Genomic DNA, 14,112 nt, shown 5'->3' with positions numbered 1-14,112 from the left:
CGAGGAAACGTACCATAAGGTAGACTTTTACAGAATAAGTTGAGGAGAAAGAAAAGGTAGGAATTAGATCACTTGTAAAATATCAGGTGAAGGAGTTCAAAAATTATCAGTGAAAAAATTACGTTTAGTGTTCAATTGAGACTTTGACATATCTTTCAAGTTCTCTGGAAAAAGACTATTAGCCGAAAAAATATATATAAAACTTGAGCCCTTTCACGCTAACCGATTATAAGCAGTTAGATCTAACAGATTTTGAACGTAACATTCTCAAGCTACGGGCACGTGTTTGTCTTCAGTTATTAAGTTGATTGAAATCCAAAAATTTTAATGGCGGTTTACTATGTATTTGATAAATAACTTCTTTAAAAACAGTATCTAGAAACAAGTCAAAAACGGTATCAATATTATATTCTGAAAACTTTTCCGTAATGTGATCAAATTTCCGGATAAAGAAAATAGTTTTAAGAATTCGCTTTTGCATTCAAAGAATTTTGTTTAAATTTGTATTAGTCGTTCATCCATAAACTAAGATGCCGTATGATATTAAAGGTTTTGCATAAACTTGATAAAATCTAAGAAGAAATGTCCTAGAAGAAAACATTTCTTGCTTTAAAGAATTCCATTAAATTTAGCTAAGTTTTTACAAACATGATCTATAGGTTGCTTAAAACAGAGCCTATTATCTACCACAACCCCAAGATACTTGAAGGAGTTCACAACTTTAAATTTCTGATTCCCCAAAAATATTTCAGATTCTTTCGATTTCCTTCCGAATTTGGATACTTGCGTTTATCAATATTGATGGTTAGTCTATTACTTTTGCACCAATTTTCAATCGATTTAAGGTCCTGATAAAAATTTTTATCAACCGAATTGTTTTTGCACGTAGTAAGAATTGTTGTATCATCAGCAAACAGACAAATTTAGCTTTTCGTTACTTTCTTAGGCATGTCGTTAATATAAAGTAAAAACAGCAGTGGATCTAAGACAGATCCTTGGGGAACTCCGAACTTAATACTCTTTAGAGTTTTCCACAAAACGATACATACTGTTTACAATTGGTTAAATAAGACTGCAGAAAAGTGTTTGTTATACCGCGGAACCCATAGAGATCTAATTTGGTTAGTAAAATGGAGAGATCAATTGTGTCAAAAGCCTTTTTAAGATCTACAAAAAACCCTCTAATCCTGATTTTTTTAAATCATCTATACAGTGACGCATTATTTCGATTGCGGAAGTTATTGCATGCACACAAGAATATCTGCGCCGGAACCCAAACTGTTCAGGCACCAAAAGCTTGCATTTTGATATAAACTTAATCATGCGAATGTATTATTTTTTCAAAAATTTTGCTGAAAGTACTTAGCAAACTTATGGGTCTAAAACTGTTTGGCTCTGTCTGTTTTCCCGATTCATAAAATGGTAGTATTTTGTCTGGAAAAACGCCAGCAATAAAGCACTGGTTAAAGCAAAAAGTTAAGAATGGCAATATTATTGGCGCACAAAACTTGACCATCCTATTAATGATGTTTTAATTTTCATAAGACATACTTACAATAATTTTAAATATTTACTGTGTGCTGCAAAATATTTTTAAGAGTAATGAACGTAGTGAGTTATCTTAAATAGGTCTTGGTGATTTTTTTTGTTTTTTTTTTCGGGAAAGTCTTAAAATTTGTTCACGCTCAATTTTGATTTTTCTCGGTTTGATTTGTGATTTCTTTTTAAGTTCTGTGCATTTCCTTTGTTAAAAGGCGGGCAAATTCTACTACCGAATGGAGAAATGTAAAGGCCACGAAAAACATGATCGACTTCTTGTTTCGAATTTAATTCTCAGACTTTCCAGCGAAATAAAAATCTTACCTATTGATCCAGTTTTCTGAAATTGGGTTAATTTAAGCAAAAAAAGTGTCCATCATAAATTGTTCTACAAATTCAAAGAGCTTTAAGGCCATCAGTTTTTCTTCGAAATTCAAAATTTGAAGGTTTTTGAAAAAAACTAGTATCTTTTTTTTTCAGTTTCCTTGCGTTCATTACGTTTTTCCAACTGTCAGTTGGCTATGTTTTTGGTGGCCGGTTTCAAATTTTTATGTCTAATTTAGATATTGTTATTAATGTGAAGAACGTGGAGTTTGTTTAGACATTGGATCCCTATGAGACGAAGAGTGTGATGCGAACGAGTTTTTTCTCCATAGAAGCCATGAACCACACTGGTTTCCTCAAACTCACTCTCGAGACAGTCCAGTTCTCAGACTCACTTATACTCCCCATCCAGTTCGAATCTTCCCTCCGTCTGGGAGTCTATGCCAGCACAGATGCGGTAGACTTCGGCCAGATATTCCCGAAGACGAATCCAAAACACATGGACATGTTACTCATTAACACATATCTGCATGACGTCACAATACAGAGTATAACAAGCAGGAATAAAGCATTAAAAGTCGACTTCATTGGGCCGCAAATTTTACCAGCGAAGATGCAGAGATTTTATAAAATTGCTTCATTTCATTTGAATCCCGATTGGTTGAATTCAAGCAAAGACAGTTGTGGCGATATTGTTATTCGCTTAAGTGGGTCAGAGATGAACGAATTAAAAATACCTTTCAGGTCAAAAGTTTTAGTTGGGAATTTGACCTTTCACAAAAACAGCCCAAGGTTCTTCCATTTTTACTCAGGGTCCAAAGAAGTCAAGACGCGTAGCATCACGGTAAAGAATAATTTTGAAGAGACATTGTTAGTTTCGCATGTGTTTCTGTTCGAAAAGAAGGCGCCTGATTTCCGACTTGAGGGATTCAAAGGCCCTATTAAGATTGAAGCTGGCCAAACTGTTGCTTTGGGAGAGCTGAAGTTTTTCCCGCGTAATTTGACTCAGTTACAATTAGACAGTGACGGACGTTATGAGTTGCCTTCATATACAAGTGAGATCCACGTGTCTTCCAATGTGTCCAACTTGACACTGCCTTTTAGCTGCTACTCAGGACATCTAGAGGTAATTTGAATTAGTGTTACGAAACAGAAATTAACTAGGATTTTTTGTGTTTGATGATGGTTGTTTTTCAAGAATTTTTAACGACCGCTCGCAGAGGGTCAAGTGAGATAACATATTCAAGCTGTTTTACTTGTAATTCCCATTTCAAGCGAGATTTTACATTAGTTACACAAACGAGTTTGCAATTGCAGTGTTATACGTTAACCAAAACCCCACGTTTTAGTGCAAAGTTTTTTTTGTGTAAAGATTGAAATGTTAGTTTTTGAGGCAGATTTTTATATCTGTTTAAAGATATCGACGCCCTGAGCTCAATCATAAAAAGGTGTTTAACTACGATCATTGGTCGTAAAATTTTGGTGGTTTGAAATTTGTCAATTTGCTGGACAAAGTTGTGAATGGTTTTATGCACTTATCTATGATGCTCAACGCGTAAGTGCAACTTGTTTGAGCGCCGCTAACTAATATATGACTTCGCATAGGTAGTTGATAAGGTCATTTATTTCAGTTCAAAGTAGACTGCGTGGACAAAGACCTTCTCGGTAACTGTCTCTCGGAAAACGAGACCGAGGAAGACGAAGAGGAGGGTCCACATCTAGACTTCGGATACGTCTCAGTGGGCGCCACCAAATCTCTCTTGCTGACACTCTTGAACCCCAACAGTGTCTCGATTGAGCTTAATGACATCAAGTGGACAATGGAAGACACGAATGTGACAGTTGTCGGAGGAAAGTTCCGCTTCGACGGCGGAAAGTTAATGGACATTGCAGAGAATGTGATGTCCGATTATATTGATGTCGCGGATGCCTATGATGGTTTTGGAAGTCCAGATTACGAGGTGTATCCAGTCACGCCCTGCAGGAGTAAAGTTTCAGTTGCGGCAAATAGTTTTGTGATTCTGAAGGTGTCTATACGGGCTCCCGTGGAAGGCCAGATGATGGGAGGACATTTAATCATGAAGAGCAAATACGTGGTCAGTTTCTCATTTTCCCGACGATTTTGCATTCTCGAAAAGTCATCATAATGAAAGAGTTATTCCGACCACTTACCGTGTATTCAAGTTTTTGCATTCATAAACATTCAAACTAAGCGGTTTTTAAGTTTTCGTAGATGATCAGTTTTCGTAGAATTGCGCTGAAGTTCAATCTAAACGTGCTTTAAATTTCAACCTCATGTGAAAAATTATATCATGGAGACATTGATTGATTCTCGTTTTAATAACGACAGTTATCAGCTGTCTGTTAATAGGTTCTCCAGATCAAGATGCACTACCAGTCATTGATGGGAAGTCTACTCAGCAAAGTCTTAACGTTCCAATCGTTTCCGGTCAGTAGCAGTTAGTTTACCTAATTGAATAACTCAGAAATCCTTTGTTTATCTGACAGAATGGTTGGACTTGTTCTAGTATCGGGTGCAAAAGTTGGCGTTCACGCTGAAAAACAATTACGACAGAGACTTAGAGTTAGTCCACGGTGAGTTTCAACCGCCCGACCCTCGGTTCTCCTTTATAATTGTGAACCCACCCTACGGACTGGGGTACATAAACGCAGCTCGTGCAGACGACGATCAGGATGAGTTTGATCTACCTGTTGCCGCGTGCACTGTCGTGTTCAACCCGACCTTGGGTTGTGACCCGAAGTGTTATTTGGGAATTGACTCGCAGACATCAGAGGGGGAGCAGTGGGTGTCGAGTCTGAGGTTACCTCAGGATGTAGCGGATGTGGATGCGGGACTCCTGAAGCCACTGATTCAGACTTACGACCAAATGAAGAGTGATAATTCGATAAGGTGAGGCGTATACTAATATTTTGTACAATTAGAGTAGTATTTCAACACGCAAGCTACAAAGTTAAACTATGATTGTTGCATTTGCCGACTTCCAATCATTTACGAAATGAGTATTGTCACTACAAACCAAAATCTTAAGTGTTGATATTTAGATTTAATGTCGTCGTTTACATCGGCATACGGAGGTGTAATTTTGATGAATTACTTGCAGTCTTGTTCATAATTCAACATACGTTGTAATGTTTTCAGAAACAACATAACTGCGGTCATGCGACTAAAACCCATGAATGAAAAGATCACTCTTCCAATCGAGGCCTACCTAGAGTGGCCTGCTCTGGCGAAGAGAACTCTCGCATTCAAACTTGCTCATGTTGGAAGTGTATCTACAGCTAAACTGGAAATCAAAAACCCCTCAAATCGCCCCATTGTGCTACAGATCATTCCGGTCTCGCTGTATCAAAATGTGGCTAAGATATTGGAGATCTTATCGGAATCGTTCCATTTCGAGTTAGTACCAGGCATAAAAATGTCCAATCGTTTCACGAAGTTGTGATGTACAGTTAAAAATGTATATCGAAAAATATTTACCGTGTAATAATTTGAATAACTGATGTTCCAGGGAGCTGGCAGAAATTGATGTCTCGAATTTGTCTTCAGATAGCTTCTTCCTAACAAACTCAGAGGATAAAAATGTAAGTGTCTATTCGAAGTAGATGTATGGCTATTTAAGAATTGTGAAAAGTAGAATTAAAACATGACAACTTTATATGGATGTTCACGAATCCTAGCTTTTCTGAAACCGATTATTTTAAAAAATGGTATTTTTGACAATGCATATTTTGAAATGTATCTCTTATCATACATACTATTTTAGACGGCTCATAACAACCCTTCCATCCAATACAGAGCAGACTTAGAACGCAAACTGAGTGTGAAGCCAAGCAAACAAACGCTAACCTTTTTCGCCCAGCCGAACCAACATCTCTCAATCTCAATTACGTTCAACGCCACCGAAGCCAAACCACACCAGTCCCTATTCCTTGTCAGAAATAATCTAACAGTCATAGATTACGTAATGGTATCAGGAGTCGCAGCTACTTACAATTTCACACTAGCCGGAGTTCACCCCGTTATCAGATCGGAACAATCTGATGATGTGGATGAGAGTTGGATGTCGTACATACCATCCCCGTTGCATCTCCCGAAGCAGACTCACCTCGAGTTTCGCCAGGCAGGTCATGCAGTCGGACAGTCCATTCTGTTTGACCTGAAGTCGAACTACCTCAGTGAACATTGCAGTGGTAGGAGCTTACTTTTTGTAATTGATTGTCGATGAACATAGTTCAGACTGTTATGTATGTAGTGATGATTTTTTTTTCGTTTTCTTTTCAAGTCTTAAAATTTGTTCAGGCTCAGATTTACTTTTTCGCGGTTTTACTTAAATCGCGGAAGTCTTAAAATTTGTTCAGGCTCAGATTTACTTTTTTACTTTTTCGCGGTTTTACTTTTGGTTTCTTTTCAAGTTCAATTCGTTTCCTTTGCTAAAAGGAGGGCAAACTCGACTTGTGAACAGCGAAAGCGTAATGGTCACGAAAACCATGAACGACTTCTAGTGTCGAAAGTGGAGTTAAAATATCAAATTTCCCAGCGAAATAAAAGATTTAACTATTAATCTAGTTTTCTCAAATTGAGTTATTTGTATAAAAAAGTGTCAATCATGAATTGTTCTAGAAATTCAAAGAGATTTAAAGTCATCTATTTTGTTCTTAGAAGATTTTTTCCGTATATTAAAATAAGTTTACTCGCGCACATTGACTTTTTCCAACTGTGTGTTGGCTATATTCAAGGTTTATCTAAAGTTTTGGACCAGTTTAACACTCTTCCCCCTAATTTAATTAGGAAGCCGATCGTTCACTCGCCTGAAAACCCTCTTTTTCATCCAATCTGAATTCAGCTATTTGCATGTCGCTTTGACTTTTTATCTTGCGATAAGCGAGGATGTTGCAACAGAGTACTAGACTTTTTCAATGACTTGTTCACATGATGATTGAAATTATTGGTCATCTCCAAATCTGTACTTTCGTCATTTAACTGACAATCAAGTCTGGGTTTATTATGACTGCAATCTGAATTTTGAGCAAGTCTGCCTTCAATTTGCCCGGTCTATTCGAAATTTGTTTTTGTGTTGGTTGTAAATTTACGAGCTTCAAATTCAGCATATCAGTTTTTTTCTCCTGTTTTGACCTTTGTTGGGCTTTTATTCCTGTTTGATTTATTAAACAGGTATTATGAAAACGTTTTTTTTTTTTTTTTCCAGATGAGATCTGGTTTTTTTTTGTTTTTTTTTGTTTTTTTTTTTTTGAGACGCTTTTTCGAAAAATTCGCTTTCCCAAAAAACTACCCGTCAGATTCTCATAAAAGTGGTACCAATGGATTCAGTAGCGTTTCACCTACCTGCCTGCATAAAATTTAGGGCAATTTTTACCCTACCCCACCCCTTACGGTCTTAGAAAAGCTTCACAACTCGGTACTTTTTTCACTTTTTGCCCATTTTTTTTTTGGAAATTTTCGATTTCCTCAAAAACTACCCGTCCAGAGTTGGGATTAAGGGTTTAATCGATAGACCAGGTTGTAGGAAACTCCCATGCCCAAGCGGCTGGTCCCTAATTTGCTTAGGGGAAGAGCTATAGACTTAGGAAAAGTCACTTTTTTGATTTTTTTGCCTATTTTTTCGGAAATTATCGATTTCCTCAAAAACTACCCATCCAGATTTGGAATTAAGGGTTTAATCGATAGACCAGGTTGTAGTAAACTCCCCCGCACAAGCGGCTGGTCCTTAACTTGCCTAGGGGAAGAGCTATAGACTTAGGAAAAGTCACTTTTTTTGGCTTTTTTGGCCTTTTTTCAAATCTTTCCGATTTCCTCAAAAACTACCCGTCCAGATTTGGGATTAAGGGTTTAATCGATAGACCAGGTTGTAGGAAACCCCGCTACACAAACGGCTCGTCCCTAATTTGTCTAGGGGAAGAGCTATACACTTAGGAATAGTCAATTTTTCGGTTTTCAGGCCGTTTTTTCAAACTTTTTCGATTTCTTCAAAAACTACCCATCCAGATTTGGGATTAAGGGTTTAATCGATAGACCAGGTTCTAGGAAACTCCCCTGCCCAAGCGGCTGGTCCTTAATTTGTCTCGGGGAAGAGCTGTACACTTAGGAAAAGTTTTCTTAAAAGTTTTTTGGCATTGGAACAAAGATTCAATATACTTATTGTGTGTATTTTTTAGACAATGGAATCCGCTATGCTTACGTTTTCTCGCTTTTGCTTGGTGCTATTGGCTTTGTGTTGAGTTTTTTTGTATGGTTCGAAGAAGTCCAACGAGAAGTTGCACGAGTTACGCTAGTTCTCTTTAATCAGGTCGGTTTGTTCCAGAACGTTTTTGTGATGTCAGTTATAGTCAACATATTGTAGTCATATTTGCAATGCTTGGACAAAATTTAATTACTTCGAAAATTAGAGTCGTTAGAAAAATGAAAAATACTTTATTTCATTAATGTTAGCTGGTTTGTGAAACACTCATTTCACTTAATTCTAGTGAATAATTATTCACATTGTTGAAGCATTGTGCATATTATTATTATTATTTATTATTATGGATTCAGCTATTAGAGCTTGGGTGTTTCCACCCTTAAGTTTCAGCGTCATGCAAGTTTCCATGTCGAAATATCGTTGTATCTATAGTTTGTCATGAAGTAATATCAAGTGCTTCAGTAGTCGTGGTTTGAGTCCCTGATGGTTGGAGTAGTCGATTGAATTTGGTAAGATGTTCACAAGTTTGCAGGTTCTGAGCCAAAACTCCTGTTGGTACATAGATTTCTTTATTTTCGGCAGTTCGAAAAAAGGTTTCTCTGATAACCGGGTGGCTCTGTCGAATTCCTTTATATGATTTTATTTAAAATATATTGAGCATGTAACCATGATTGATACGGTTTGCATTGTCTAGGGAAACACCTATGGACTTGAAAAGTTCCCTCATGAAAACTTTTTACCAAAGCGTTACCAATGAATGCATAAGCTTCTCTTTCACTTTTTTGCGTAGGAATGGCGCTATCGACTTGAGAAACCTGAAATTTTAAAACAATTTTAAAATAAATAATATTAAAATAATCAAACAGGTCTCTCCAGCTTTCAGCTGGGCCCCTAGTTGTGTAGGCTTCGAGGCTTTATTTTGAGTCTTTGATGAGCAAAAAAGGTGACACTTACTTAGCAAGGGTATTGCAATCGGGTACTAGCTTTTTCCCAAAAAAATAACTTTGTTCACAGGATTCATTCATCTCCTGGTTTTTTTTGACATGCTCAATTTTCAAACAAACTATTATCATTTAATTAGTAATTAGTTAAAGACCGTTTCAGGCTCTAATTATTTTTCAAAAAGGTGTCTAAATTTGAAACGCCATTTTCAAAAATCATGCAGGGTTTTTATTAGCTGAAGTTTTAAGGCATGGATTTTGTTCCAATTCAAATAGTTTTTACAATGACTGAAATTTCACAAATTTGTTAATTTACCAAACCTGATTTTGAGTGTTTTTATAATTTTTTTTATTTAAACATTTTCAGTTTATGTTATATCGACTTAGTCACCTTATTTGGCGTAATTTCGAGGGCAAAATGTATCGGTTTGTGTGGGTCGTAAAAAATTTTTGAGAATAGTTTTGTTTTCGGCTGAGCAGGTTTCGACCCAAAGCTGGTGTCGCCTTTGTTCTCACTCGGTTAATGATTTCCAAATTTTTTAAGACTGTTTTTGAACTTCATCCGATAAAAACATCAAGTACAAGTTTTTGTAGCTGTAATTTTTCAATTTTTTCAACATTTTTTTCCACTTAATTTTTCCTTTTTTCTACTTCTGTTTTGGAGCGCAATGTGCTTTTGCATCGCAAGTGTTTAAAGTGCATAAATTTTTTGGTGGAAACTTTTTTGAGCTATTTTATGAAAACAATTTTTCGGTTTACCGTATGTCTGCTCAGGTACTGTCGGCTGTAAATTTGTTTCGATGTCCAATTAGGATTTTAGGCACATTTGAAAAAGATCGGTAATTTTTTTCCGAAATGTTTTCATAAATTTTAAGTGGTTTTACAGCTTATTTTCTGTCGGTTAGTTTGCCATGCTGTTTGTTGTATGGCAAGTGCTGCGACGCTTGGATTCACCTGTGTTCAAATTTGCCATTTTTTAATATTTTTTTCTATGAAAACGGAACTTCAAGAACCGCTGAGCCAATCTGTTTAAATCTATTTTCTATTTAGTTATGCACAGTTTTGTAATTATAAAGAACTTTCTCTGTTTGATAAAAAAAACCAGCAGTTCCTTAACTTCAAGATTTTTGACATGAAGTGTTTATGAACACGTCTGGAATTTTCATTGTCTTTTGAGTCGATCTTTTATACTGATTTAGCGCCAGCTTTGGTCTTATTGTGTGTTTATTATATTTTTTATTTAAAAAACTCATCCATTAGGTTTAAGCTGCACGCCTCAGTTGTAAGTTGAGTTTGCTTTAGATATTGAACTATAAAGCACTTTTATGAAGTCACAAGACGAAGACACTTGACAACTTCATTCATCACTAGCAAATGGTCTGTGTTGTTATTAATTTAAACTGGTCTAATATGCTTTTAGCCGTATCATTTTCATGCTTAGTTTCACCGATCTGTTTTTTTTTGTAACAAAGTTGAAAACTGTCATGGTTAGCAAACAAAACGATAAATTAGTTGCAAACTATGTCGTAGAAAAGTAGATTTTCAAAGTCATAACAGAAATTACCGAGCCTTATATACTTAAAAAAAATGAAATACACTAATGTTTGGTGAGCGCTAGCCATTATTGTATATCTTGAAACGTCGAATTTTTGGTGCCATCGTGAACTTTTAAGTCATTTTAGCTCCCGAACTGTGATTCCAAATTAGTTTATCTACCAGTGTTTTTGACAAGTTAAACGTGCTCTAGATTTAGCCGGGGTATTCATAAACCTGTGCAAGCATGAAAAAAACGAGAAAGCTTAGTATTAAAAATCTACCGAAAGTTAGTTTATTTGCTTTGAAGAATGCATTTGATAACTTCACTTTTTCATAAGTGTTGCATAATTGTTGCGTAACGACTTGAATTTTTCGGCTGTTATGTACTTAATCTAGTTTACATTTTGGCTAATGTAGATTCATTCTATTGATAGAAATACGAAATTTGGCCACTGGTTTACCGTTTTGTAAAATAAAAAAACATAACAATTCCAATTGAGGGTTAATATAATGATGTCAAGGTTTATGTTTCCATGTTTACAAGTATATAGATTAATTAGACGCCATTAGGATGCAAGAGCCTGTTTTCGGGCGCCTCAAGTAAAAAAAAACAGATAGACTGTTGTACACTAGCAATTGAAGTTTCGGAAAAAAAGTTGTTTTTCAGGTAAAACGACTTCTCCGTTCAAAGTGAAGAAAAGGAAGTCTCTGCTGGTCTCCAACACTGGAATCATCCCATTCAGCATCCACTCTGTCCTCATAAATGGACACTTCTGTGAAGCCAGTGGATTTGTTGTGGAAAACTGTGACCCAAACACTGGTCATGTCAACTTCTCGTCTCAATCTCTCGCTCCAAATGACGATTACGAACTCCTTATCACGTGAGTGTCATTCAATCTATTAAATATTAAAATGCGGGCTTTCACTATCTCGCCATGTTTATTGACGTTTTTTTTAACGTTTTTTGACGTTTTTTCCTTTTTGAATTCAGTGTTTAGTTCACCAAGTTTCAAATTAGCAACTGAATAGTCGGATGCTGTCAGGGTTTCCCCGGATGCTGCGATTTTGGCCTCCGTACATGAATAAGCAAATCTTTTTAGGGTAGGAGATAGTCAATTTTCGAGATTTCTCAAAAATTTCTAGAACATAAATTTTAAAAGTTTCTGAAAATTTGAAATTTCAAGCCTGTAGTTGAGGGCTGTCAGGGTACTCTCAGGAATTGCGAATCTTGCCTTTGAATATAACTGCTCAAATCCTTCTAGTTTTCGAGATTTGACAATTTTATAGGATTTTTTCAAGATTTTTCAAAGAACTTAGATATAAAGAATATTCACAAAATTCGAAGTTCTTGTTTCTATAGTGAGGCTCTTTCAGGGTAATCCCAGGAGTTGCGAATTTTTCTCCAAGTATGACTGCTCAAATCCTTGCAGTTTTCGAAATATGATGTTTTTTTGTGATTTTTCAAAAAGTTTTCAGAAAACTTGAATTTATTTTTTTCCTTTAAAATTTGGAATTCCCGACTCTATAGTGAGGGCTGTCAGAGTATTCTCAGGGGTTACGAATTGTGCCTCCAAATATGACTGCTCGAGTAATCAAATTTTTCGAGATACGAAATTTTTTATGGTTTTTGATGTTTTATTTTAAATTTGAAAAGTTTCTCAATTTGAAATTCCTAGACCTGTAGTTAGGTTTTATGACAGTACTCTCTGGACTTGCAAGTCTTGCGTTCAAATGCGATAGCCCTTTATTTTAAATTTCCGAAATGTGACGTTTCTTAGTGCATTTTAAATTTTTTCAAGCAACTTTTGATATATTTATTTCAAAAAATTTATGGTTTTTCAAAATTTGAATAGTGAACTACCAGCCGTGTAATTGGGTGCTGTCAGGGTACACTCAAAGGATGCAGATCTGTTTTTTTTCTCAAAATATGCGGTTTCTTATGAGTTAGTAAAAATTCGAAGCACCGGAGGTGCGTTACACGCTAGTTGAAATGAAAGCTCTCTGACGAATGATTTAACATGCTGAGAAACAATTAAGGAAAAACTAGCCTCCAAGTTGCTTTCGATCATTTTTATCCGTGCGATAAGATAAGCAAGGGTATTGCAATCGGACTTAAGACTTTTTCTCAGTAAACAACAGTCCACGGAATTTCTACTTCAGAGGATCTTCATTTGTAGAGGGAGATACCATAGCAGTGTCTTCTTCTCAAAGCTTCTTCAATTTTAAGTAAAATTTAGTTCAAACCCCTTTCAGGTTGTAATTATCTTTTCAAAAAAAAAGAACCGCCGGCCACTTGATTTATACTGCCCTGTTGTCAAAAGAAGAAGATTTTGGGTTCTCCACTAATGAACAGCGAAAGTTTAAAGGTCACGAAACAAAAATTTTCTAAAATTGGCTTGTTTTTATCAAAAAATGCTAAGCATAATTTGTTCTAGAAACTCAAAAAGCTTTAAAACATCTATTTTTTCTTTGAAATCCAAATTTTAGTAATTTTTTCTGTTAACTTGTGTTCTTTGACTCTTTTCGAACTGTCTGTTGGCTCTGTTTCTCTATTCAAATGAGAAGACTTATATATAGATATAGATTCGTCCCATTAAATTTATGATTACCGCTTGTACATTGAAAACCACCCGATCACTGAAAGACCAATAGTAGATGTTATTCATTTGGTCTTGCAATCTTGATGGAATGATTGATAGATTGATTTATTTGGTATCGTCAGGAAAGAGTACGGTATGCAAGCCATCATTTAATTCGTTCTGTAGATAACTGATCAATCTATTTGATAAGTTATCAAAGAAGCTTATATCGGCACGGCAACCAGGTAATGTTCAGATCTGGGTGACATTTTACAAATACAACAAAATGTTTGTAATATACACCCAAAGTTTTTGTGGAAATTTTGTTTCGATATGGCAATTGTCGTTGAATTATTAACTAATAGTTGCAACGAACAATTGAATAATAGTACAAATATGAACAATAATGCTGTTTTTAAACAATTTTTGTTGCAATCAGTGTTGAAAAAGTTCAATTGTTGTGTAACTAATTTAACATGCGTACAAAAAATGTAGAGTTATTATTGTCTCTATATCAGAACTGACTGAAGCTAAGCTCAATTTTACACTCAAATCTAATTTTTGTCAATAGGCTTTTGTCATATCAATGCCGACCATTAAGAACGATCCCTCACCAATTATCAGGGCTGGTCAAAATATGTTTTTTTTTAAAAAAAACGTTTAAAACTGTTTTAAACGTTTTAAACAGTTTAAAACATGTTTTTTTTGCAAGAATTTATTTTTTCAAGCAACGCATACAAAATGCTAGTTTCTCAGTTTTCTCTGAGGAAAGGCTGTTCCTGAGGTCCCCTTCCACATGACTTTTGCGGCCTCGGCGTATGTACCAGCGTTAAAATCCGTCTGATGCGCGTCCACGACTTGTTTCAGTTTTTGCCAGTTGTTGACATACCTGGAACACACAAAACACATGATACAAACGCTCAAAAACACCTGAAAACAATATAACTAAATTATATAAAAACGTTACTGACCATT

General features: G+C 35.7%; 2 protein-coding genes across 4 annotated transcripts in view; both read left to right on the top strand.

Moving 5' to 3' along the window:
• The window catches only part of LOC134842784 (disks large homolog 4-like), a 574,432-nt gene that overhangs the window by 380,816 nt on the left and 179,504 nt on the right, over positions 1-14,112 (top strand). The gene's annotated exons all lie outside the window — the stretch shown is intronic.
• Positions 1-14,112, top strand: part of LOC134842783 (uncharacterized) — a 55,260-nt gene that overhangs the window by 26,175 nt on the left and 14,973 nt on the right. For both annotated transcript variants that reach the window (XM_063859271.1, XM_063859270.1), the window contains exons 7-14: positions 2,141-2,989; positions 3,495-3,959; positions 4,235-4,312; positions 4,392-4,774; positions 5,024-5,281; positions 5,394-5,466; positions 5,649-6,075; positions 11,226-11,439. In XM_063859271.1, coding sequence (XP_063715341.1) covers positions 2,141-2,989; positions 3,495-3,959; positions 4,235-4,312; positions 4,392-4,774; positions 5,024-5,281; positions 5,394-5,466; positions 5,649-6,075; positions 11,226-11,439 — 2,747 coding nt within the window. The remainder of the gene's footprint in view (positions 1-2,140; positions 2,990-3,494; positions 3,960-4,234; positions 4,313-4,391; positions 4,775-5,023; positions 5,282-5,393; positions 5,467-5,648; positions 6,076-11,225; positions 11,440-14,112) is intronic.

Source organism: Symsagittifera roscoffensis, chromosome 3, assembly GCF_963678635.1.
Source record: "Symsagittifera roscoffensis chromosome 3, txSymRosc1.1, whole genome shotgun sequence".
Lineage (NCBI taxonomy): Eukaryota > Metazoa > Xenacoelomorpha > Acoela > Convolutidae > Symsagittifera > Symsagittifera roscoffensis.
This window is presented reverse-complemented; position numbering and strand designations above follow the sequence as displayed.